The following is a 26,906-nucleotide window of genomic DNA, read 5'->3' as shown; positions in this document are numbered from 1 at the left end:
TGTCTGTTGTGAGTTAACCATTACTGTCTCTTAGTGTGTCTGTTGTGAGTTAACCATTATTGTCTGTTAGTGTGTCTGTTGTGAGTTAACCATTACTGTCTGTTAGTGTGTCCGTTCTGAGTTAAGCATTACTGTCTGTTAGTGTGTCTGTTGTGAGTTAACCATTACTGTCTGTTAGTGTGTCTGTTGTGAGTTAAGCATTACTGTCTGTTAGTGTGTCTGTTGTGAGTTAACCATTACTGTCTGTTAGTGTGTCTGTTGTGAGTTAAGCATTACTGTCTGTTAGTGTGTCTGTTGTGAGTTAACCAGTACTGTCTGTTAGTGTGTCTGTTGTGAGTTAACCATTACTGTCTGTTAGTGTGTCTGTTGTGAGTTAAGCATTACTGTCTGTTAGTGTGTCTGGTGTGAGTTAACCATTACTGTCTGTTAGTGTGTCTGTTGTGAGTTAAGCATTACTGTCTGTTAGTGTGTCTGTTGTGAGTTAAGCATTACTGTATGTTAGTGTGTCTGTTGTGAGTTAAGCATTACTGTCTGTTAGTGTGTCTGTTGTGAGTTAAGCATTACTGTCTGTTAGTGTGTCTGTTGTGAGTTAAGCATTACTGTATGTTAGTGTGTCTGTTGTGAGTTAACCGTTACTCTCTGTTAGGGTTTCTGGTGTGAGTTAAGCATTACTGTCTGTTAGGGTGTCTGTTAGTGTGTCTGTTGTGAGTTAAGCATTACTGTCTGTTGGTGCATCTGTTGTGAGTTAACCATTGGTGTGTGGTCAGTGGTGTTCCTGGGCTTAGTTCCCCATTACTGTGTTACTGATACCGTACTGTACAACAGTGTACTGTGCCCTAGAGGTCATCAACCATGGTCCTGGTCCCAACAGAGTGTTTTATTTATTTCATTTCACCTTTATTTAACCAGGTAGGCTAGTTGAGAACAAGTTCTCATTTACAATTGCGACCTGGCCAAGATAAAGAATAGCAGTTTGACACATACAACAACACACATGGAGGAAAACAAACATACAGTCAATAATACAGTAGAAAAGTCTATATATAGTACAGTGAGGGAAAAAAGTATTTGATCCCCTGCAGATTTTGTACATTTGCCCACTAACAAAGAAATGATCAGTCAATAATTTTAATGGTAGGTTTATTTGAACAGTGAGTATCAACAAAAAAATCCAGAAAAACGCATGTCAAAAATGTTGTAAATTGATTTGCATTTTAATGAGGGAAATAAATATTTGACCCCCTCTCAATCAGAAAGATTTCTGGCTCCCAGGTGTCTTTTATTCAGCTAACGAGCTGAGATTAGGAGCACACTCTTAAAGGGAGTGCTCCTAATCTCAGCATGTTACCTGTATAAAAGACACCTGTCCACAGAAGCAATCAATCAGATTCCAAACTCTCCACCATGGCCAAGACCAAAGAGCTCTCCAAGGATGTCAGGGACAAGATTGTAGACCTACACAAGCCTGGAATGGGCTACAAGACCATCGCCAAGCAGCTTGGTGAGAAGGTGACAACAGTTGGTGCGATTATTCGCAAATGGAAGAAACACAAAAGAACTGTCAATCTCCCTCGGCCTGGGGCTCCATGCAAGATCTCACCTCGTGGAGTTGCAATGATCATGAGGAATCAGCCCAGAACTACACGGGAGGATCTTGTCAATGATCTCAAGGCACCTGGGACCATAGTCACCAAGAAAACAATTGGTAACACACTACGCCGTGAAGGACTGAAATCCTGCAGTGCCCGCAAGGTCCACCTGCTCAAGAAAGCACATATACATGCCCGTCTGAAGTTTGCCAATGAACATCTGAATGATTCAGAGGACAACTGGGTGAAAGTGTTGTGGTCAGATGAGACGAAAATTGAGCTCTTTGGCATCAACTCAACTCGCCGTGTTTGGAGGAGGAGGAATGCTGCCTATGACCCCAACAACACCATCCCCACCGTCAAACATGGAGGTGGAAACATTATGCTTTGGGGGTGTTTTTCTGCTAAGGGGACAGGACAACTTCACCGCATCAAAGGGATGATGGACGGGGCCATGTACCGCCAAATCTTGGGTGAGAACCTCCTTCCCTCAGCCAGGGCATTGAAAATGGGTCGTGGTGGGTATTCCAGCATGACAATGACCCAAAACACACGGCCAAGGAAAGAAAAAAGTGGCTCAAGAAGAAGCACATTAAGGTCCTGGAGTGGCCTAGCCAGTCTCCAGACCTTAATCCCATAGAAAGTTTCTGGAGGGAGCTGAAGGTTCGAGTTGCCAAACGTCAGCCTCGAAACCTTAATGACTTGGAGAGGATCTGCAAAGAGAAGTGGGACAAAATCCCTCCTGAGATGTGTGCAAACCTGGTGGCCAACTACAAGAAACATCTGACCTCTGTGATTGCCAACAAGGGTTTTGCCACCAAGTACTAAGTCATGTTTTGCAGAGGGGTCAAATACTTATTTCCCTCATTAAAATGCAAACCAATTTATAACATTTTTGACATGCGTTTTTCTGGATTTTTTGTTGTTATTCTGTCTCTCCCTGTTCAAATAAACCTACTATTAACATTATAGACTGATCATTTTTGTCAGTGGGCAAACGTACAAAATCAGCAGGGGATCAAATACTTTTTTCCCTCCCTGTATGTGCAAATGAGGTAGGATAAGGGAAGTAAGGCAATAAATAGGCCATGGTGGCAAAGTAATTACAATAAATACAGTATGGGGATGAGGTAGTTGGATGGGCTATTTACAGATGGGCTATCTACAGGTGCAGTGATATGTGAGCTGCTCTGACAGCTGGTGCTTAAAGCTAGTGAGGGAGATATGAGTCTCCAGCTTCAGTGATTTTTGCAGTTCGTTCCAGTCATTGGCAGGAGAGAACTGGAAGGAAAGGTGGCCAAAGAGGTGTTGGCTTTGGGGATGACCCCTGAGATATACCTGCTGGAGCGCGTGCTACGGGTGGGTGCTGCTGTGGTGACCAGTGAGCTGAGATAAGGCGGGGCTTTACCTAGCAGAGACTTGTAGATGTCCTGGAGCCAGTGGGTTTGGCGACAAATATGAAGCGAGGACCAGCCAACGACAGCGTACAGGTCGCAGTGGTGGGTAGTATATGGGGCTTTGGTGACAAAATGGATGGCACTGTGATAGACTGCATCCCATTTGTTGAGTAGAGTGTTGGAGGCTATTTTATAAATTACATCGCCGAAGTTGAGGATCGGTAGGATGGGCAGTTTTATGAGGGTATGTTTGGCAGCATGAGTGAAGGATGCTTTGTTGCGAAATAGGAAGCCGATTCTAGATTTAATTTTGGATTGGAGATGCTTAATGTGAGTCTGGAAGGAGAGTTTACAGTCTAACAAGACACCTAGGTATTTGTCGTTGTCCAGGTTTACAGGTTTCTGTTACAACCCATCACAACAGACCTTCATTAGCTTAATCGGTTGTTTTAGAGCTGTGCTGGAACAAAAACACGTACACAATGTAGCTGTCTAGGACCAGGACTGTTCTAGTGGTTTCTCTACAGTCCAATGTGTAACCATGACCACCAGGGGGCGATACGGAGCCTGCTCTGCACTTGACTCCACTCCAGTCAACAACAGCATTATCCAATCCACAATACACCAGCTCATAGCTACCTCTGATAGACTAGTGTGGGTTAATGGTTATTCACATAACACCTCCATTTGACACAAAAAGCCTTTGTTCTGTTGAGATGGGATATGAAGTGTATAGGAGGAGGGGTTGTTGCTGTGTGTCTGATGATAGGTATTAAACTGCATTAACAGGATGGCTACGTCTCAGATGGCACCCCATTCCCTATGTAGTGCACTACTTTTGACAATGACCCAGGCTCTGGTCAAAAGTAGTGCCCTATAAAGGGAATAGGGTGCCTTTTAATTGGGACACAGTCTACAGTGCATTTGTAAAGTATTCAGACCCCTTGACTTTTTCCACATTTTGTTATGTTACAGCCTTATTTTAAAATGGATGAAATCATTTTTTCCCCTCATCAATCTAGAAACAATACCCCAAAATGACAAAGCAAAAAACGGAAATATCAAATTTACATAAGTATTCAGACCCTTTACTCAGTACTTTGTTGAAACACCTTTGGCAGCGATTACAGCCTCCAGTCTTTTGGGGTATGTATTTGGGGAGTTTCTCCCATTCCTCTCTGCAGATCCTCTCAAGCGCTGTTAGGTTGGATGGGGAGCGTTGCTGCACAGCTATTTTCAGGTCTCTCCAGAGATGTTCGATCGGGTTCAAGTCTGGGCTCTGGCTGGGCCACTCAAGGACTTTTCCTGAAGCCACTCCTGCGTTGTCTTTGTTGTGTGCTTATGGTCATTGTCCTGTTGGAAGATGAACTATCGCCCCAGTCTGAGGTCCTGAGCACTCTGGAGCAGGTTTTCATCAAGGATCTCTCTGTACTTAGCTCCGTACACCTTTGACTCGATGCTGACTAGTCTCCCAGTCCCTGCTGCTGAAAAACATCCCCACAGCATGATCCTGCCACCACCATGCTTCACCGTAGGGATGGTGCCACGTTTCCTCCAGATGTGATGCTTGGCATTCAGGCCAAAGAGTTCAATCTTGGTTTCATCAGACCAGATAATCTTGTTTCTCATGATCTGAGTCTTTAGGTGCCTTTTGGAAAACACCAAGCAGGCTGTCATGATCCTTTTACTGAGGAGTAGCTTCCGTCTGGCCACTCTACCATAAACACCTGATTGGTGGAGTGCTGCAGAGATGGTTGTCCTCTGTCAGAGTGACCATTAGGTTCTTGGTTACCTCCCTGACCAAGGCCCTTCTCCCCCGATTGCTCAGTTTGGCAAGCTCTAGGAAGAGTCTTGGTGGTTCCAAACTTCTTCCATTTAAGAATGATGGAGGCCACTGTGTTCTTGGGGACCTTCAATGCTGCATACATTTTTGTTACCCTCCCCCAGATCTGTGCCTTGAAACAATCCTGTCTTGGAGCTCTACGGACAATTCTTTCAACCTCATGGCTTGGTTTTGCTCTGACATGCACTGTCAACTGTGGGACCTTATATAGACAGGTGTGAGCTTTTCCAAATCATGTCCAATCAATTGAATTTACCACAGGTGGACTCCAATCAAGTTGTAGAAACGTCTCAAGGATCATCAATGAAAACAGGATGCAGCTGAGCTCAATTTGGAATCTCATAGCAAAGTGTCTGAATACTTATGTAAATACATTTTAAAATAATCAAATTAAATCATAAAAAAATACATCTAATAACTATTTTCATAGGGTATTGTGTGTAGATTGCTGAGGAAAAATATATATTTAATCCATTTTAGAATATGTCTTTAACGTAACAAAATGTGGAAAAAGTAAAAGGGTCTGAATACTTTCCGAATGGCACTATGTGGATCTAACTGGATAACTGTAGATAATAAAGTGTTGATTCTTTTGAACATAAAGTTATTGTGTTTAAGTAGCGATTGTTTTGAACCCTTGTTGTTACAGAGATCTGAGTAACAACAGAATCAGCTCCCTGTCTGACTCCTCCTTCTCCAATATGAGCCAGCTCACCACCCTGTGAGTCACACACACACACACACACACACACACACACACACACACACACACACACACACACACACACACACACACACACACACACACACACACACACACACACACACACACACACACACACACACACACACACAGGGATAAACAAACCCACACGAGAATTATTCTAAAGACAATTATCTGAAGAAAAACAAAAGAAAAACAACAATATTCTTATGAAAATACTTGTCATGTTCATCATCCTCACACTGTATCTAGACTAGTGTACTGTCATAGAATGTCCTATTAGAACTGTAGAATGTCCATCATCCTCACACTGTATCTAGACTAGTGTACTGTCATAGAATGTCCTATTAGAACTGTAGAATGTCCATCATCCTCACACTGTATCTAGACTAGTGTACTGTCATAGAATGTCCTATTAGAACTGTAGAATGTCCATCATCCTCACACTGTATCTAGACTAGTGTACTGTCATAGAATGTCCTATTAGAACTGTAGAATGTCCATCATCCTCACACTGTATCTAGACTAGTGTACTGTCATAGAATGTCCTATTAGAACTGTAGAATGTCCATCATCCTCACACTGTATCTAGACTAGTGTACTGTCATAGAATGTCCTATTAGAACTGTAGAATGTCCATCATCCTCACACTGTATCTAGACTAGTGTACTGTCATAGAATGTCCTATTAGAACTGTAGAATGTCCATCATCCTCACACTGTATCTAGACTAGTGTACTGTCATAGAATGTCCTATTAGAACTGTAGAATGTCCATCATCCTCACACTGTATCTAGACTAGTGTACTGTCATAGAATGTCCTATTAGAACTGTAGAATGTCCATCATCCTCACACTGTATCTAGACTAGTGTACTGTCATAGAATGTCCTATTAGAACTGTAGAATGTCCATCATCCTCACACTGTATCTAGACTAGTGTACTGTCATAGAATGTCCTATTAGAACTGTAGAATGTCCATCATCCTCACACTGTATCTAGACTAGTGTACTGTCATAGAATGTCCTATTAGAACTGTAGAATGTCCATCATCCTCACACTGTATCTAGACTAGTGTACTGTCATAGAATGTCCTATTAGAACTGTAGAATGTTCATCATGTAATACGCGTCTCTGTGTGTTCTTCTCCTGACTGTGTTCCAGCATCCTGAGTTACAACTCTCTACGCTGCATCCCTCCTCTGGCCCTGGCTGGACTACGCTCTCTCAGACTACTGTAAGGGCCGAACTACATACATATACACTGCTCCAAAAAATAAAGGGAACACTTAAACAACACAATGTAACTCCAAGTCAATCACACTTCTGTGAAATCAAACTGTCCACTTAGGAAGCAACACTGATTGACAATATATTTCACATGCTGTTGTGCAAATGGAATAGACAACAGGTGGAAATTATAGGCAATTAGCAAGACACCCCCAATAAAGGAGTGGTTCTGCAGGTGGGGACCACAGACCACTTCTCAGTTCCTATGCTTCCTGGCTGATGTTTTGGTCACTTTTGAATGCTGGCGGTGCTTTCACTCTAGTGGTAGCATGAGACGGAGTCTACAACCCACACAAGTGGCTCAGGTAGTGCAGCTCATCCAGGATGGCACATCAATGCGAGCTGTGGAAAGAAGGTTTGCTGTGTCTGTCAGCGTAGTGTCCAGAGCATGGAGGCGCTACCAGGAGACAGGCCAGTACATCAGGAGACGTGGAGGAGGCCGTAGGAGGGCAACAACCCAGCAGCAGGACCGCTACCTCCGCCTTTGTGCAAGGAGGAGCAAGAGGAGCACTGCCAGAGCCCTGCAAAATGACCTCCAGCAGGCCACAAATGTGCATGTGTCAGAAACAGACTCCATGAGGGTGGTATGAGGGCCTGATGTCCACAGGTGGGGGTTGTGCTTACAGCCCAACACCGTGCAGGACGTTTGGCATTTGCCAGAGAACACCAAGATTGGCAAATTCGCCACTGGCGCCCTGTGCTCTTCACAGATGAAAGCAGGTTCACACTGAGCACGTGACAGACGTGACAGAGTCTGGAGACGCCGTGGAGAACGTTCTGCTGCCTGCAACATCCTCCAGCATGACCGGTTTGGCGGTGGGTCAGTCATGGTGTGGGGTGCCATTTCTTTGGGGGGCCGCACAGCCCTCCATGTGCTCGCCAGAGGTAGCCTGACTGCCATTAGGTACCGAGATGAGATCCTCAGACCCCTTGTGAGACCATATGCTGGTGCGGTTGGCCCTGGGTTCCTCCTAATGCAAGACAATGCTAGACCTCATGTGGCTGGAGTGTGTCAGCAGTTCCTGCAAGAGGAAGGCATTGATGCTATGGACTGGCCCGCCCGTTCCCCAGACCTGAATCCAATTGAGCACATCTGGGACATCATGTCTTGCTCCATCCACCAACGCCACGTTGCACCACAGACTGTCCAGGAGTTGGCGGATGCTTTAGTCCAGGTCTGGGAGGAGATCCCTCAGGAGACCATCCGCCACCTCATCAGGAGCATGCCCAGGCATAGGGAGGTCATACGGGCACGTGGAGGCCACACACACTACTGAGCCTCATTTTGACTTGTTTTAAGGACATGACATCAAAGTTGGATCAGCCTGTAGTGTTGTTTTCCACTTTAATTTTGAGTGTGACTCCAAATCCAGACCTCCATGGGTTGATAAATTGGATTTCCAATGATTATTTTTGTGTGATTTTGTTGTCAGCACATTCAACTATGTAAAGAAAAAAGTATTTAATAAGATTATTTCTTTCATTCAGATCTATAATGTGTTGTTTAAGTGTTCCCTTTATTTTTTTGAGCAGTATATATATATATATACACACACACACACACACACACACACACACACACACACACACACACACACACACTAACAAACGCATAGTAACTCAAATACACAAACACACACGGTAACACACACACACACACACACACTAACAAACGCATAGTAACTCAAATACACACACACACACGGTAACACACACACACACACGGTAACACACACACACCACACACACACACTAACAAACGCATAGTAACTCAAATACACACACACACACGGTAACACACACACACACCCGGTAACACACACACACACACACACTAACAAACGCATAGTAACTAAAATACACACACACAAAGACACAGACACACACACACACACTAACGCATAGTAACTCAAATACACACACACAAAGAAACAGACACACACACACACACGGTAACACACACACACACACACACAGTAACACACACACACACACCTAACGCATAGTAACTCGAATACACACACACACACACGCACACACACACACACAGCCTTAATAATAACATGTTTTATGTTTCTCTGTCCCAGATCTCTTCATGGTAACGACATCTCTGGACTACTGGAGGGGATCTTTAGTGATGTGGCCTCCCTGTCTCACCTGTGAGTGTGTGTGTGTGTGTGTGTGTGTGTGTGTGTGTTTCCTGTGTGTATTTGTCCTGTGTGTGTGTGCGCATTATCCCACTCAGCACGCTTAGCAGTGACCGCCTACACCCTCTCCATCTCCTATCTGTGTCAGAGTCAAGTGCTTTCCCAGTCAGAGGGCATGGTATTGGATTTGCAATAAAGACACGCATGACTGAGGGAGTGTGTGTGTCTCTTCAGTGGTGTGTTGGATGAAGCGTGACCTGTCTGAGACAAGCTAAAAGGGTCGGAGTGAAGGATTGATGGAGGAGAGGGAGGGAGGGAGGGAGGGAGGGAGGGAGGGAGGGAGGGAGGGAGGGAGGGAGGGAGGGAGGGAGGGAGGGAGGGAGGTGTCACAAGAGAGGTCCATGTCTGTTGAACTTGTATTGAGAGTAAAGAGAGAAACAGGGGATACAGCAGGTTAGCCTGGGTTATTAATGTAATACTCTACCTCACATACTAACACATCTATTTCCATTGATGTACTGTAACATGCAGTGGTACAGAGGTTTCCATACATTCAACATCACTGAATAGAAACATTTCGTTTTTCTGATACAGATCCTTACAGAGGTTAATTATAGTGTTGTATGTGGAGGAACTGCCCCCAGAACAGGTTGCTATCCTCTGACAACTTTCAACAGAAATGCTCTGATCCCCTTCCTATTCAGTCTCCATGTGATAGAACTTAAAGGTGCACTATGCAGAAATTGCTCTTATATTTCCTGGTTCTTAGACTTGCTTTCAATTAGAATGTCCAAAAAGTTACATATTGCAGCTTTACTGTATCTTAGACTGCTCTGAGGCAAGAGGACCCCCTCTTGTGGTAGTTGAAAGTATTACACCACATTCAGAGCATGCCTGTACTTGTCTACCTGACTTTCATCTGAATTGGCTGTCAGTCTGATTGATTAATTGAGCGACTGACCTTAACCCTTCCACCCGGATCTTTGACCTCTAACCCTCAGGGCAATCGGTGCCAACCCCCTGTACTGTGACTGTCATCTGCGCTGGCTGTCTGACTGGGTGAAGAGTGGGTACAAGGAGCCTGGCATCGCCCGCTGTGCCGGACCAATGGGCATGGAGGGAAAACTGCTGCTCACCACACCTGAGACCAAGTTTGAATGTCTGGGTAAGAGTGGGAGAGGAGGAGGAGGGGGAGGGAAGGGAGAGGAGGGAGGGAGGAGGAGGGAGGGAGGGAGGGAGGGAGGGAGGGGGAGGGAGGGAGGGAGGGAGGGAGGGGGGAGGGAGGGAGGGAGGGGGGAGGAGGAGGAGAAAGATGGCGTCAGCTAGTAGGGACCCCAGAAAGATGGCGTCAGCTAGTAGGGACCCCAGTTAAATTCCAATTGTTCTTCTCCCCGTCCCCAGGTCCAGTGGAGACGTCTGTCCAGGCTAAGTGTAGTCCATGTGTGTCTGGGCCCTGTCAGAACCAAGGTGTGTGTCAGTCTGACCCTGTAGAACTCTACACATGTGTGTGTGCACCCGGCTTCACGGTAAGAACCCACCACTGTCCCCAATCATACCAGAACACTGATCTATTCAACTAATCTGCTTATACACAGTGAGATAAACCTGTACCCAATATAACAAGATATGACTGGATGGAGTGATTTTTATGTCACTCTAAAATCATCTAAAATGTATTATTATAGTAGAGAATACCCTATTGAAAATAGTAATAACATGTATTATTATAGTAGAGAATACCCTATTGAAAATAGTAATAACATGTATTATTATAGCAGAGAATACCCTATTGAAAACAGTAATAACATGTATTATTATAGTAGAGAATACCCTATTGAAAACAGTAATAACATGTATTATTATAGTAGAGAATACCCTATTGAAAACAGTAATAACATGTATTATTATAGTAGAGAATACCCTATTGAAAACAGTAATAACATGTATTATTATAGTAGAGAATACCCTATTGAAAACAGTAATAACATGTATTATTATAGTAGAGAATACCGTATTGAAAACAGTAATAACATGTATTATTATAGTAGAGAATACCCTATTGAAAACAGTAATAACATGTATTATTATAGTAGAGAATACCCTATTGAAAATAGTAATAACATGTATTATTATAGTAGAGAATACCCTATTGAAAATAGTATTAAAATGTATTATTATAGTAGAGAATACCCTATTGAAAATAGTATTCAAATGTATTATTATAGTAGAGAATACCCTATTGAAAATAGTATTAAAAATAATGTATATAAAATGAAAGTGTGTGTGTGTGTTACAGGGTAAATACTGTGAGACTCCAGTGGATGTGTGTGCCAGTAACCCATGCACCAATGGAGGAACCTGCATCAGTGATGAACAGACAAGGAGATTCAGGTAGCACATATATACACACACACATATACAAACACACACCCATATACAAACATACACTGGGCCCACACTACACACACACACACATATACAAACATACACTGGGCCCACACTACACACACACACATATACAAACATACACTGGGCCCACACTACACACACACACATATACAAACATACACTGGGCCCACACTACACACACACACATATACAAACATACACTGGGCCCACACTATACACACACATAAACACACCCATATACAACACACACACACAGGGGCGCAACTTTCGCTAGGAATGGGGAGAACATTCTGTAAATTGCATTTTTGTCCACCCCCCCACAGTTTTATCATTGGAATGTGATTTGTTTTTAAATCCGAGGCAACGGTGTGCTTTAGGACCATGTGGACACCTCCGAGTGGTTGTGTAGGCTGTTTAGAATTGTTTATTTTTTAAATGATGTTCTGAAACCAAAGTTGCGCCCCTGCACACACACACACATACATAAACACACACTGACCAGTCTTTCCTCTCTAGTTGTTCATGCCTGGTGGGTTTCCATGGATCGTTCTGTGAGGTGGATGTAGATGACTGTGAGGACCACGGATGTGAGAATGGCGCAACCTGTGTGGACGGAGTAGGCAACTACACCTGCTTCTGTCCTCCCTTCTACATAGGTATGATATATAGACATTCTCTCTAGACATTCTCTCTAGACATTCTATAGACATTCTCTCTAGACATTCTATAGACATTCTCTCTAGACATTCTATAGACATTCTCTCTAGACATTGTCTCTAAACATTCTATAGACTTTCTCTCTAGACATTCTCTCTAGACATTCTATAGACATTCTCTCTAGACATTCTATAGACATTATCTCTACACATTCTATAGACATTCTCTCTAAACATTCTATAGACATTCTCTCTAAACATTCTAAAGACATTCTCTCTAGACAATCTCTCTAGACATTTTAAAGACATTCTTTCTAGGCATTCTCTCTAGGCATTCTCTCTAGGCATTCTCTCTAGGCATTCTCTCTAGACATTCTCTCTAGACATTTTATAGACATTCTCTCAGGACATTCTCTCTATGTATTTTATAGACATTCTCTCAGGACAATCTCTCAGGACAATCTCTCCAGGCATTTTATAGACATTCTCTCAGGACAATCTCTCTAGGCATTCTCTCTATACAATCTCTCTAGACATTCTCTCCAGGCAATCTCTCCAGACATTTTATAGACATTATCTATCGACATTCTCTCAGAACATTCTATAGACATTCTCTCAGGACAATCTCTCTAGACAATCTCTCAGGACATTCTATAGACATTATCTATCGACATATTATAGACATTCTCTCAGAACATTCTATAGACATTCTCTCAGAACATTCTATAGACATTCTCTCTAGACAATCTCTCAGGACATTCTATAGACATTCTCTCAGGACATTCTCTATCGACATTTTATAGACATTATCTCACTACATTCTGTAGACATTCTCTCAGGACATTTTATAGACATTCTCTCAGAACATTCTATAGACATTCTCTCAGGACATTCTCTCTAGACAATCTCTCAGAACATTCTATAGACATTCTCTCAGGACAATCTCTCTAGACAATCTCTCAGGACATTCTATAGACATTCTCTCAGGACAATCTCTCAGGACATTCTCTCAGGACATTCTATAGACATTCTCTCAGGACAATCTCTCAGGACATTTTATAGACATTCTCTTAGGATATTTTATAGACATTCTCTCAGGACATTCTGTGACATTCTCTCAAGACATTTTATAGACATTCTCTTAGGACATTTTATAGACATTCTCTCAGGACATTTTATAGACATTCTCTCAGGACATTTTATAGACATTCTCTCAGGACATTTTATAGACATTCTGTCAGGATATTTTATAGACATTCTCTCAGGACATTTTATAGACATTCTCTCAGGACATTCTGTAGACAAAACAACTGTGGCCACATAATATATAGATGAGTAGATACATTACTTTCATAAAGATCATTTTGAATTGATAATCATTTAAAACAAAATATCTCTATTTCTCGCTCCTCCTTACTCTTTCTCTCTCCCTCTCTCTCTCTCAGGGTTGTTGTGTGAGGAAGAGGAGGATGTATGTTCTCCTGGTAGAAACCCCTGTCAGCAACACTCTACCTGCAGCAGCACCACTACAGGCCCCAGGTGACTATACACAGACGCACACACACACACACACACACACACACATACATATGTTCATGGTCTACGTGTGTGTGTCCAGGTGTGTGTGTGCCCCAGGCTTTGTGGGGGGTGACTGCAGTGTGAACTATGATGAGTGTGTGGATCAGGACTGTCAGAACGGAGCGGTGTGTGTGGACCAGGTAGATGGATACACCTGCACCTGCCCTCAGGGGTACAGGTACGACACACACACACACACACACACACACACACACACACACACACACACACACCACACACACACACACACACACACACACACACACACACACACACACACACACACACACACACACACACACACACACACACACACACACACACACACAGGTGTAAATGTGGAAACTATTAGGGCCCTAGATGTGTCATACTAAGTTGGTTTCTCCTTGTATCAGTACTGTCGTTCATTAAGGGTTCAGTTTGAGGGCCAACATCTTAACAATTTCAGTTGAACAATTTGAATGAACATTCCTTAATGTTACATTAGCACATTTTTGTATGGATTACTGTGGCTTTTTAGCGGCTTTTTTAAGTGCAAAAGATTTCTATTCTTACTACATGAAATAGAAACACACACGTTCACAGCACACTACCTTCTCAGACTGGAACACAGAACAAATGGAATGTGTTAGCTAATGTTTGCAGACTATTTCCCTTGTTGAACACACCTCAGGACTCAAGAAGTCTGCATGCTTTGCTCAGGCGTTAGAGCCACATCTTAGTCCTTACTATGTCGTATGTTGTGATCAGTAGTAAATCTCCCCTCCTCTTCCGCCCCCTAGTGGTGAGTTGTGTGAGGTGCCCCCTCCTCCTCCATCTCCCTGTGAGCGGGCTCGCTGTCAGAACAGCGCCCCCTGTGTGGACAGAGGCGGTACTGCGCTGTGCCAGTGTCTGCCGGGGTTCGAGGGTGTGCGTTGTGAGAAGCTGGTCAGTGTGAACTTCGTGAATAGAGATTCTTACCTACAGCTGTCTGACCTGAAGAACTGGCCTCAGGCCAACATCACACTGCAGGTAATCACACACACACACACACAGAGGAAAACACACGTGTGTACACACACACACATTCTGAGCTGTGCGTGTTCCCCAGGTGTCGACAGCGGAGGATAACGGTATCCTGCTGTATAATGGAGACAACAAGCCAATGGCTGTGGAGCTCCATGAGGGACATGTTCGCGTCAGCTACGACCCTGGTAGTCAGCCTGGACACACTATCTACAGGTACACGCACTATCTACAGGTACACGCACTATCTACAGGTACACACACTATCTACAGGTACACACACTATCTACAGGAACACACACTATCTACAGGAACACACACTATCTACAGGAACACACACTATCTACAGGTACACACACTATCTACAGGTACACACACTATCTACAGGAACACACACTATCTACAGGAACACACACACACTATCTACAGGAACACACACACACTATCTACAGGTACACACACACACTATCTACAGGTACACACACACACTATCTACAGGAACACACACTATCTACAGGTACACACACACACTATCTACAGGTACACACACACACTATCTACAGGTACACACACACTATCTACAGGTACACACACACTATCTACAGGTACACACACTATCTACAGGAGCACACACTATCTACAGGTACACACACTATCTACAGGTACACCCACACACTATCTACAGGTACACACACACACTATCTACAGGTACACACACACACTATCTACAGGTACACACACTATCTACAGGTACACACACTATCTACAGGAACACACACTATCTACAGGAACACACACTATCTACAGGTACACACACACACTATCTACAGGTACACACACACACTATCTACAGGTACACACACTATCTACAGGTACACACACACACTATCTACAGGAACACACACTATCTACAGGTACACACACTATCTACAGGTACACACACACACTATCTACAGGTACACACACACACTATCTACAGGTACACACACACTATCTACAGGTACACACACACTATCTACAGGTACACACACTATCTACAGGAGCACACACTATCTACAGGTACACACACTATCTACAGGTACACACACACACTATCTACAGGTACACACACACACTATCTACAGGTACACACACACACTATCTACAGGTACACACACTATCTACAGGAACACACACTATCTACAGGTGCACACTCTATCTACAGGTACACACACACACTATCTACAGGTACACACACACACTATCTACAGGAACACACACTATCTACAGGAACACACACTATCTACAGGAGCACACTCTATCTACAGGAGCACACTCTATCTACAGGTACACACACACACTATCTACAGGTACACACACACACTATCTACAGGTACACACACTATCTACAGGTACACACACACACTATCTACAGGTACACACACTATCTACAGGAGCACACACTATCTACAGGTACACACACTATCTACAGGTACACACACACACTATCTACAGGTACACACACACACTATCTACAGGTACACACACACACTATCTACAGGTACACACACTATCTACAGGAACACACACTATCTACAGGTGCACACTCTATCTACAGGTACACACACACACTATCTACAGGTACACACACACACTATCTACAGGAACACACACTATCTACAGGAACACACACTATCTACAGGAGCACACTCTATCTACAGGAGCACACTCTATCTACAGGTACACACACTGTGGGAGATAAGCAGCTGTGCTGAAGGGGAAAGAACATAAATATTTTGGTGCTGATTAAAGAAGCAATAAAAATGGCCTTCTTTAGACTAGTTGAGTATCTGGAGCATCAGCATTTGTGGGTTTGATTACAGACTCAAAATGGCCAGAAACAAAAAACTTTCTTCTGAAACTCGTCAGTCTATTCTTGTTCTGAGAAATGAAGGCTATTCCATGTGAGAAGTTCCCAAGAAACTGAAGATCTCGTACAACGCTGTGGACCACTCCCTTCACAGAACAGGGCAAACTGACTCTAACCAGAATAGAAAGAGGAGTGGGAGGCCCCGGTGCACAACTGAGCAAGATGACAAGTACATTAGTGTCTAGTTTGAGAAACAGACGCCTCACAAGTCCTCAACTGGCAGCTTCATTAAATATTACCCGCAAAACACCAGTCTCAACGTCAACAGTGAAGAGGCGACTCCGGGATGCTGGCCTTCTAGGCAGAGTTGAAAAAAAAAAATCCCATATCTCAGACTGGCCAATAAAAATAAAAAATTAAGATGGGCAAAAGAACACAGACACTGGACAGACAAATCTACGTTTGAGGTGTTCGGATCACAAAGAAGAACATTCGTGAGATGCAGAAAAGATGCTGGAGGAGTGCTTGATGCCGTCTGTCAAGCATGGTGGAGGCATTGTGATGGTCTGGGGGTGCTTTGATGGTGGTAAAGTGGGAGATTTGTACAGGGTAAAAGGGATCTTGAAGAAGGAAGGCTATCACTCCATATTGCAACGCCATACCATACCCTATGGACGGCGCTTAATTGGAGCCAATTTCCAGGACAATGACCCAAAGCACAGCTCCAAACTATGCAAGAACTATTTAGGGAAGAAGCAGTCAGCTTGTATTCTGTCTATAATGGAGCGGCCAGCACAGTCACCAGATCTCAACCCTATTGAGATGTTGTGGGACCAGCTTGACCGTATGGTACGTAGAAGTGCCCATCAAGCCAATCCAATTTGTGGGAGGTGCTTCAGGAAGCATGGGGTGAAAACTCTTCAGATTACCTCAACAAACTGACAACTAGAATGCCAAAGGTCTGCAAGGCTGTAATTGCTGCAAATGCAGGATTCTTTGACGAAAGCAAAGTTTGAAGGACACAATTATTATTTCAATTAAAAATCATTATTTATAACCTTGTCAACATCTTGACTATATTTCCTATTTATTTTGCAACTCATTTCATGTATGTTTTCATGGAAAACAAGGACATTTCTAAGTGACCCCAAACTTTTGAACACACACACACACACACACACACACACACACACACACACACACACACACACACACACACTACATACAGGTACACACACCAACGTCATCTACATTCTATTCACAAACACCGACTATCAGAAAATAATAAAATACCACCGGCACCTAACCTCTGACCTCTAACCCCTGACCTCTGGTGTTGCCGTAGCACTGAGACGGTGAACGACGGGCGTTTCCATACGGTAGAGCTGGTGACCTTTGACAGGATGGTGAACCTGTCTGTGGATGGGGGTGCGCCCACCACTCTGGACAGTCTGGGAGGGGTCCCAACTCTGTCTGGAGAGGCACCGCTATACGTGGGGGGTAAGACACACCCCACATCAGCTGAGTGCTAGGTTCAGGCCCTAACCCACCCTATTACATATTAATATCCAGTATAGGATATATATGGGTCTCATGTCCTCTCCCTCACTCTCTTTCTCTCTCTCCACTCTATTCTCTACTCCTAACCTATATATCCTTTCTCTCTCACTCACTCCCTCTCTCTCTCTCTCTCTCCCTCTCTCTCCCTCTCTCTCTCCCCCCTCTCTCCCTCCCTCCCTCCCCCTCTCTCTCCCTACCTCCTCTCCAGGTATGCCAGAGAAAATGTCCTACTCCTCTCTGAGTCTCTTCCAGCCCCTCAACTCCTCCAGTTTCCACGGCTGCATCAGGAATCTGTACATCAACCACGAGCTGCAGGACTTCACCCAGACCACTATGAAGGTATGGTGGGAGACGGGGAGGAACATTCTGGTAACTTACCCAAAATTCCCAGGTTTTTCAGAAATACCAGTTGGAATATTCCCAGAAACCTAGGAGTGAGAAGTTAGAGAAATATTTATTTTAGTATTTTATTTCTGAAGCTAAAGACAAATTTTCACACTGCGTCGATAACGTTTTTTTCAAATTCTAATTGTTTGATGTGCTGAAGCCGGGGGTGGTGCCAGGATGCCAGCCCTGCAGGGAACTGTTCTGCCTCCATGGAGTGTGCCAACCGGATGGTGCCCAGGGACCCCTCTGCCACTGCCAGCCTGACTGGGGTGGGTCACACTGCGATCAGTCAATCGGAGGAGGCCTTGTTGGGGGAGATGTTGCCCCGGCAACCGCGGCTAACCCATGCCAGGGGAATAAGTAAGTGTGGTTGGGGATGGGAGACTGGAGAGTGAGTGGTAAAGGTTTGTAGTCTGCTGTGGTTTATAGTGGGTCTATGTGGCTTGTTGTTATCTTGTGTTTTATCATGTTGATTTATTTTGGGGGTAACTCATTAAGTACATGGTTTAATTGATTGTGTTGTCCGAGTCCCAGCTTTTGTATTTTCCCCACTGTATTTTTCTTATAGCATCTTTCTCTTCCTCTCCCTCCATCTCTCCCTCCCCCTCTCCCTCAATTTTTCCCTCCCCCTCTCCCTCCATTTCTCCCTCTCCCTCCCCCTCCATTTCTCCCACTCCCTCCCCCTCCATTTCTCCCACTCCCTCCCCCTCCATTTCTCCCACTCCCTCCTTTTCTCCTTCCCTCTCTCCCGCCATTTCTCTCCCTCTCCCGCCATTTCTCCCTCTCCCTTCCCCTTTATCTCTCCCTCCCCCTCTACCTCTCCCTCCATCTCTCCCAGGTGTGTGAGAGGTGTGTGTGTGGTTCAGGATGTTCAGTCTTACAGGTGTGAGTGTGAGGAGGGCTGGCGCGCCACCCTGTGCAATCAACAGGGGGAGCTAACAGCACCAGCAGTGCCAGAGGGACCAGCCAAGCCGTGTTCAGTGCTGCTCTGCCAACATGGCCACTGTCAGCTGACTGAGGGAGGAGCGACCTACTGTCTCTGTGACACGGGATACACCGGGGACACATGCGACACAGGTAAGGATGGAGGGAGAGGATAGGAGGGGGGACAGGTACGAGAGAGAGAACACCTGTGATACAGGTAAGGATGGAGGGAGAGGATAGGAGGGGGGGGGGCAGGTAAGAGAGAGAAGGTTATGACAGAGCGGAAGAGGTGTGGAGGGAGGATGGAGTGTGTGTTTGACAGGGAGAGATATTGGAACACTCGGCCGCGTCACGCCATTGGCCATTGTTGAGTATTCTCAAGATGTTTAGTGGTGCCTTGTCATTCTTAAAGGGGGCTAGAGATTGTTTTGTCTTGGAAATACGATGCCATTCCTACATTAGGAAAACAATTAGTAGGAATCAACTTTGCCATCATTATTATGCCGTCAAATTTTCTTTAGACAAATGTCATTAGCTAGCAAAGTTCCTAAAGAAAATGTATAGCAATGCTAACTTTAGCAAGCAAAAATGTGGTGCTTTCCCTTCACTCTTAGCTAGCTAGCTAGCTGATACATTTAAAGTCAATCGGACGACATCACAATGATGACAAACAAATGAACTTCAGACGTAATGTTGACAAGCGCCAACTGAGAATGTATTGAGAAGAAAGTTGTAGGGCACCAGTCCTTAAGAGAGCATTCAAAACAACGATACATGAATAACCACTACTGTGTTTGATGATGTCACACTACTCAGCCTCTTTAACCTCTCACCTCTGGCCTCCAACCTCTAGTTGAGTCAGCGTGTCGCGGCGAGGCGGTGCGTGACTTCCACCGGGTGCTGCGCGGCCACGCCGACTGCCAGACGACGCGGCCCTTCTCCTGGGTGGAGTGTCGCGGGGGCTGCCAGGGGGGCGGGGCGGCGTGCTGCGCCCCACTGAGGGTACGACGCCGGCGCTACACCTTCGAGTGCGACGACGGAAGTTCCTTCACCCAGGACGTGGAGAAAGCAGTCGAGTGCGGCTGCAAGGAGTGTGTGTAGAGTCGTTGAGGTGCTACACACGTACACACACCTGTGCAGCGCACTGAGCTGAAGAGGAGTCACTAAACACACTGTGGGAAAGTATATATATATATATAAAACATGGACATTGTCTGTGTGTTGTGGACAACAGTGTTTGTAATATAGGACAGTTCTTCCCTGGCAAGGACGGCCAACCAACACGAAACCAACCAACCTCATCTTCATCATCTTCATCTACATCTACATCAGCAACTACCTAAAGAAAGTCAACTGTGGTCTCACATTAGTAATGTTATATTGAAAGGTCATTCTTTGGATTTATACTGTATTGTACACCACTTTATCCAAGTGCTCAAATCATTGTAAATGGAGGAACCTGTGTGATGCATGGCAGCCATGTTGGCAACAGGAAAACGTCGAGACACTTCTCTAGTTTCTTCCCGTTAAATGAGAAACTGCTGCTCTTTTTTACCATTTAATCTGTGTGCATCTTTCACTGGGCTGCAATGCCAGTTCGCCCTCTAGTGGCCGGTCTTATAACGAGGGTGTTTGAAGGTTCAGATGGGGGAAGAGGGTGCATTTTAGAGAGCAGCTGAGGCCCTTTGGCCTACTTTAAAGAGGTGAGGGCCTTTTGAGGATATGTGCCAGTTTGATTTTAGCCAGAAACTTCCTTAATATTCGTCATGGTAATTGGTTATAATTGTATCATTGAGTAAAACCCGCCTCCTATCTCTCTCTCTGGTCCAATCAGTCTCCTTCTACCACGTCTGCAGTATTATGAAATTCAACAGAAATGTAGCTTTGATAATATTTTATTGATATTGTCGTAAAACTAAAACAGAAATGTGCATAACATTTGTTTAACATTTACATTTTTTGCTTAGATGTTTTTATTACTTAGTGTTATGTAGCCTAATGTAGCCCTTTGATTATGATACAAAACGGTGAATACTTAACAGATTGTAATATATATCATTGCATTTCATTTGGACATAGTATTTTTATATGTTGAAATGGAAAAATGGGTGTTTGAATCCTGGCATGGGAGAGACTACACAGACGTTGTATTGGGTCTGTAGACTGAAGCAACATCTTGCTGTTCTTCTATACTGCCTGATCTAAAGCTGCCAAAACCAGTCAGCCAACCTATTGTCAGTCTAATACACAGTGTCGTCACATGACTATGATGTTATTGTTCTTATTACATGTTGTCTACCTACTTGGTGAATATAATATCATCAATGATTTGCTTCAGATTATGTGTGGTGATGTTTTATTTATTTCAATAAAAGACATGATTTTCTCTCTTCCACCTTGAACGTGTTGTCAGTTTTCTCTGTGGCCTTTGACCTGGATGTGTGTGACCTTTAACCTGAACGTGTCAGTACAGTGTTTTGTCCAGGGGAGAGAAGAGGTCACGGAGTCTATGAGCTCTGACAGATCTTAGTTAATCACCCTTGAAGAGAGAGAGCGTGATGGGGAAAGAGGGAGAATGACTGAGTGGAGGACAACAGAAGCAAATGAAAGGAGGAGGAGTGGGGGAGATGGAGGACAGGATAGAAAGAGGGACAGGAGAGGGGACGAGAGAAAGCCAGAAGAGGAGTTAAAGAGAGCAGCCTTGTTCGGTGGTAGTGTCTCAGGGAGAGGAGAGAGAGAGCAGCCTTGTTCCCTGGCTGTGTCTTGTGGAGAGGAGAGAGAGCAGCCTTGTTCCCTGGCAGTGTCTCAGGGAGAGGAGAGCGAGCAGCCTTGTTCCCTGGCAGTGTCTCAGGGAGAGGAGAGCGAGAACAGCCTTGTTCCGTGGCTGTGTCTCAGGGAGAGGAGAGAGAGCAGCCTTGTTCCCTGGCTGTGTCTTGTGGAGAGGAGAGAGAGCAGCCTTGTTCCCTGGCAGTGTCTCAGGGAGAGGAGAGCGAGCAGCCTTGTTCCCTGGCAGTGTCTCAGGGAGAGGAGAGCGAGAACAGCCTTGTTCCGTGGCTGTGTCTCAGGGAGAGGAGAGAGAGCAGCCTTGTTCCCTGGCAGTGTCTTGTGGAGAGGAGAGAGAGAGCAGCCTTGTTCCCTGGCTGTGTCTTGTGGAGAGGAGAGAGAGAGCAGCCTTGTTCCCTGGCAGTGTCTCAGGGAGAGGAGAGAGAGAGCAGCCTTGTTCCCTGGCAGTGTCTCAGGGAGAGGAGAGCGAGAGCAGCCTTGTTCCATGGTAGTGTCTCAGGGAGAGGAGAGAGAGAGCAGCCTTGTTCCCTGGCAGTGTCTTGTGGAGAGGAGAGAGAGAGCAGCCTTGTTCCCTGGCTGTGTCTTGTGGAGAGGAGAGAGAGAGCAGCCTTGTTCCCTGGCAGTGTCTCAGGGAGAGGAGAGAGAGAGCAGCCTTGTTCCGTGGCAGTGTCTCAGGGAGAGGAGAGAGAGAGAGCAGCCTTGTTCCGTGGCTAGTGTCTCAGGGAGAGGAGAGAGAGAGCAGCCTTGTTCCCTGGCTGTGTCTCAGGGAGAGGAGAGAGAGAGCAGCCTTGTTCCCTGGCTGTGTCTCAGTGGAGAGGAGAGAGAGAGCAGCCTTGTTCCCTGGCTGTGTCTCGTGGAGAGGAGAGAGAGAGCAGCCTTGTTCCCTGGCTGTGTCTCGGGGGGCCGTAGGGTAAAACCATCCCAAACCCCAGAGTTCAGGCTGTTTAATGAAACTGTGATTTATATGGAACCTGAACCATAAACCATAATATATCCCCCTCTGTGTGATTGGTTCTGCCAGGCCTCTACCACCCCCTGTGAAAGCTCGGATACACACACATGCGAAAGCGTACGAACACCGGCACACACACCCTCCCCCTCGCCCCTTCACCAGCATCTGCACCCCTTCCCCCTCTCTTTAAAGAGATCAAATCATACTACCACCACCCCCAATACCAATAAAGCCCACTGACTACCATATTCAGAGAGGAAAGACCCACACACAAAAAAGAAAATGGTCTCTCCCTGAAAACAGGTTTTAATATCCAGTCCGCTGTATAGTCTTATTTGCTGCTTCCAGCCTGTCCTGTTGTGGTGGGCCTGGCAACTGTCCCAGCAAAAACTAACACACATTTCCCTGCGTCCAGTGTACAACGGACCAGTAGAGACTGTGTGTGTTAACTATCCAGAATAGAGAAGTTATTACACTCTTAGACAAAAGGGTTCCAAAAGGGTTCTTCGGCTGTCCCCATAGGAGAACCCTTTGAAGACTCCTTTTGGGTTTCTGTGGAAAGGGTTCTACACAGAACCCAAAAGGGTTCTCCTCTATGGGGAGAGCCAAAGAACCCTTTTAGGTTCTAGATACAGCCTTTTGTTTCTGAGTGTTGATACCGTAGCACTGGATGGCAGTATATCACCACACACTTCTCTGATGAACTACTAGAGCATAGTGAACACAATGAAAAATACCAAATTGATATAGTTTTAACTAAGCATAGTCTATCTTGATCTCGGAGCTCTGTAGCATATAAACATACACTGTATTACTTATGTAGTCATACAGCCAAGGGTATCTTATATATGGGCCCTCTGGTCAACAGTAGCGCCCTATATAGTGAATAGAGTGCCATTTGGGATCTAGCCTTAATCTTTAGTTTCATCTAAGAGCTTTGTAGATGTTTGAATGTATAATGTGTTACTAACATATTAACACAGACAACAGTGTGGTTATTCGAAAAAGGGGAAAATGGTGATTGGAGATTTTGTCTTAGTGTTGGATTTTAATCATAAATATGTACTTATGCTACTTTCCTAATGTATCCATTATAAATGCACACACAGACATGATTCTATCATATATAATTAACAATAATTATACAAATAAGTATTACACTTATAACAATAAATAGAACAAATCCAGTGTAAGAATGTACAACGATCCAGAGATATTTTCATGACAACAGACGACTCCTTTAACATACTATACCTGATAATCCTCTGGTATCCATAGTTACCAGCATAGGGCAGTTGGAAATGTCTGGGAGAAAATGTTACAAAAGCTCCAATAAAACACACACACATTTTGATGATCAAATATCAAACTGTCAGTATATTGGACAATGTTAATGATGGGGGATTTGAAAGTGTGAGTCTGAAATAACTCTCTTTCCTTGTCTATCTCTATCCCTCGCTCTCTTCATTCCTTCATCTAGTCTGACTGGTCTTCTCTTTCCTTGTCTATCTCTATCCCTCGCTCTCTTCATTCCTTCATCTACGCCCCCCCGTCTGACTCTCATCCTTCATCTAGTCTGACTCTCATCCTTCATCTAGTCTGACTCTCATCCTTCAGGACTCTGGTCCTCTCGTCCTTCATCTAGTCTGACTCTCGTCCTTCATCTAGTCTGACTCTCATCCTTCATCTAGTCTGACTCTGGTCCTCTCGTCCTTCATCTAGTCTGACTCTGGTCCTCTCGTCCTTCATCTAGTCTGACTCTCATCCATCATCTAGTCTGACTCTCATCCTTCATCTAGTCTGACTCTCATCCTTCAGGACTCTGGTCCTCTCGTCCTTCATCTAGTCTGACTCTCGTCCTTCATCTAGTCTGACTCTCATCCTTCATCTAGTCTGACTCTGGTCCTCTCGTCCTTCATCTAGTCTGACTCTGGTCCTCTCGTCCTTCATCTAGTCTGACTCTCATCCTTCATCTAGTCTGACTCTCATCCTTCAGGACTCTGGTCCTCTCGTCCTTCATCTAGTCTGACTCTCGTCCTTCATCTAGTCTGACTCTGGTCCTCTCGTCCTTCATCTAGTCTGACTCTCATCCTTCATCTAGTCTGACTCTCATCCTTCAGGACTCTGGTCCTCTTGTCCTCTTGTCCTTCATCTAGTCTGACTCTCGTCCTTCATCTAGTCTGACTCTCGTCCTTCATCTAGTCTGACTCTCGTCCTTCATCTAGTCTGACTCTCGTCCTTCATCTAGTCTGACTCTCGTCCTTCATCTAGTCTGACTCTCGTCCTTCATCTAGTCTGACTCTCGTCCTTCATCTAGTCTGACTCTCGTCCTTCATCTAGTCTGACTCTCGTCCTTCATCTAGTCTGACTCTCGTCCTTCATCTAGTCTGACTCTCGTCCTTCATCTAGTCTGACTCTGGTCCTCTCATCCATCTAGTCTGACTAGATGGATGAGAGGACTACTGCAGAAGGCCTCTCCCCTTTCCTTCCCTCTCTTCTTCCCCTCTTTTATCCTCCTCTACTCTCCGATTCTCCACTCTGCAGCTCTACACAGAGCAGATGTCCTTTTATTGATATGATCATGGTTAGTGCTCTCCTGGTACCCATCATCAGCCTGCCTGCCCTGCCCTTCCATATACACACACACAGCTGCCCGCTGCCTGCATTGCTCTGCCACACACAGGCCCCAAAGGCTATTTACAGTAGGTGATTTGAGAGAGCGGGAGGGAGAGAACGGTGAAAGGAGACAACAGGAGGGATAAATTGGGATGTAGTCTGAGGGGGGTAGAGAGAGAGAGAGAGAGAGAGAGAGAGAGAGAGAGAGAGAGAGAGAGAGCGAGATGAAGAGAGAGAAAAAGTGCCAGAGGCAATCTGAATATTTCAGTCATGTGCCAAGGGTTAAAGTTAAGCTCCAGAACTTTGTTAGAATTTCAGTCAGTAGTTTTGAAACAGGTGTTTTTTGTGTACTACATCATCCATTTCGTATGATTTGTTTCATATGTCTGACTTTATACTTTCTAGGCTTTAGTTAACAGACTGAGCTTCTGCATCTGTGATCAATCAATTGGTTTTATTGTAATATATTTGAGGTTTTTAAAGTATGGCTGGAATTCTCCTTGTTTGAGTCTTAGGTTTTCATTCTAGTAACACAACCAGATTATGGACAATACTGAAAGGGTTTAGGGTCATAGTTCAGGGGTCAAACAAACTAATATCTCCATGTTATCTTTTCTGATGCAGAAGATTATTTCCCAGAGACGGTTGATTCCTGGGTGTTGTGTACTGTGCTGAAAGGAGGCTGTGGTGCGGGCGGTGGTGAGATCTAGCCGGTGTCTGTGTGTGTGTGTGTGTGTGTGTGTGTGTGTGTGTGTGTGTGTGTGTGTGTGTGTGTGTGTGTGTGTGCTAATTGAAAACGGTATCGTTGGTCATTAATCTGTAATGTGGTGCCACCGCTGGGTGCGACGCCCAGAGATCACCGCGGGGAGGGACACTGATTATGGTATTGACATTTCCGACGCCACCAAGCAAACTGTACCGGTGAAGGAGTGGAGAGATAGAGGTGGAGAAAGTGTGTATGAGAGAAGGGAGAGATCGATGTGGAGAAAGTGTGTATGAGAGAAAGAGAAAGCGAAAAGAAAGAGAGACAATGAGAGATGGTGAGATGGCGTGCGAGAGGGAGCGAGAGAAAGAAATGGGGAGCAAAAGAGACTGCAAGACAAAGAAAATAGAGACTGACAGTCAAATCACATCACATTTTGTCACATGCGCTGAATACAACAGGTGTACACCTTACCGTGAAATGCTTACTTTACAAG

At 44.8% G+C, this 26,906-nt stretch overlaps 1 protein-coding gene across 1 annotated transcript in view; it reads left to right on the top strand.

Annotated features, from left to right (window-relative positions):
• LOC106591151 (slit homolog 1 protein) overlaps positions 1-21,757 on the top strand; it is a 164,518-nt gene extending 142,761 nt beyond the window's left edge. The window contains exons 23-38 of the mRNA XM_082966607.1: positions 5,479-5,550; positions 6,716-6,787; positions 8,928-8,999; positions 9,989-10,152; positions 10,389-10,513; positions 11,284-11,378; positions 11,913-12,052; positions 13,498-13,591; positions 13,671-13,808; positions 14,413-14,641; positions 14,721-14,851; positions 17,830-17,984; positions 18,253-18,383; positions 18,592-18,791; positions 19,270-19,508; positions 20,209-21,757. Of these exons, the coding sequence (XP_082822733.1) occupies positions 5,479-5,550; positions 6,716-6,787; positions 8,928-8,999; positions 9,989-10,152; positions 10,389-10,513; positions 11,284-11,378; positions 11,913-12,052; positions 13,498-13,591; positions 13,671-13,808; positions 14,413-14,641; positions 14,721-14,851; positions 17,830-17,984; positions 18,253-18,383; positions 18,592-18,791; positions 19,270-19,508; positions 20,209-20,456 (2,305 nt within the window). The 3' untranslated portion in view covers positions 20,457-21,757. The remainder of the gene's footprint in view (positions 1-5,478; positions 5,551-6,715; positions 6,788-8,927; positions 9,000-9,988; positions 10,153-10,388; positions 10,514-11,283; positions 11,379-11,912; positions 12,053-13,497; positions 13,592-13,670; positions 13,809-14,412; positions 14,642-14,720; positions 14,852-17,829; positions 17,985-18,252; positions 18,384-18,591; positions 18,792-19,269; positions 19,509-20,208) is intronic.
• The last annotated feature ends 5,149 nt before the right edge of the window (positions 21,758-26,906 follow it).

This window comes from Salmo salar, chromosome 02 (assembly GCF_965601325.2).
Source record: "Salmo salar chromosome 02, fSalSal1, whole genome shotgun sequence".
In the NCBI taxonomy this organism is placed as follows: domain Eukaryota; kingdom Metazoa; phylum Chordata; class Actinopteri; order Salmoniformes; family Salmonidae; genus Salmo; species Salmo salar.
Note: the sequence above shows the minus strand (reverse complement) of the source record. Positions and strands in the feature narration are given on the sequence as shown.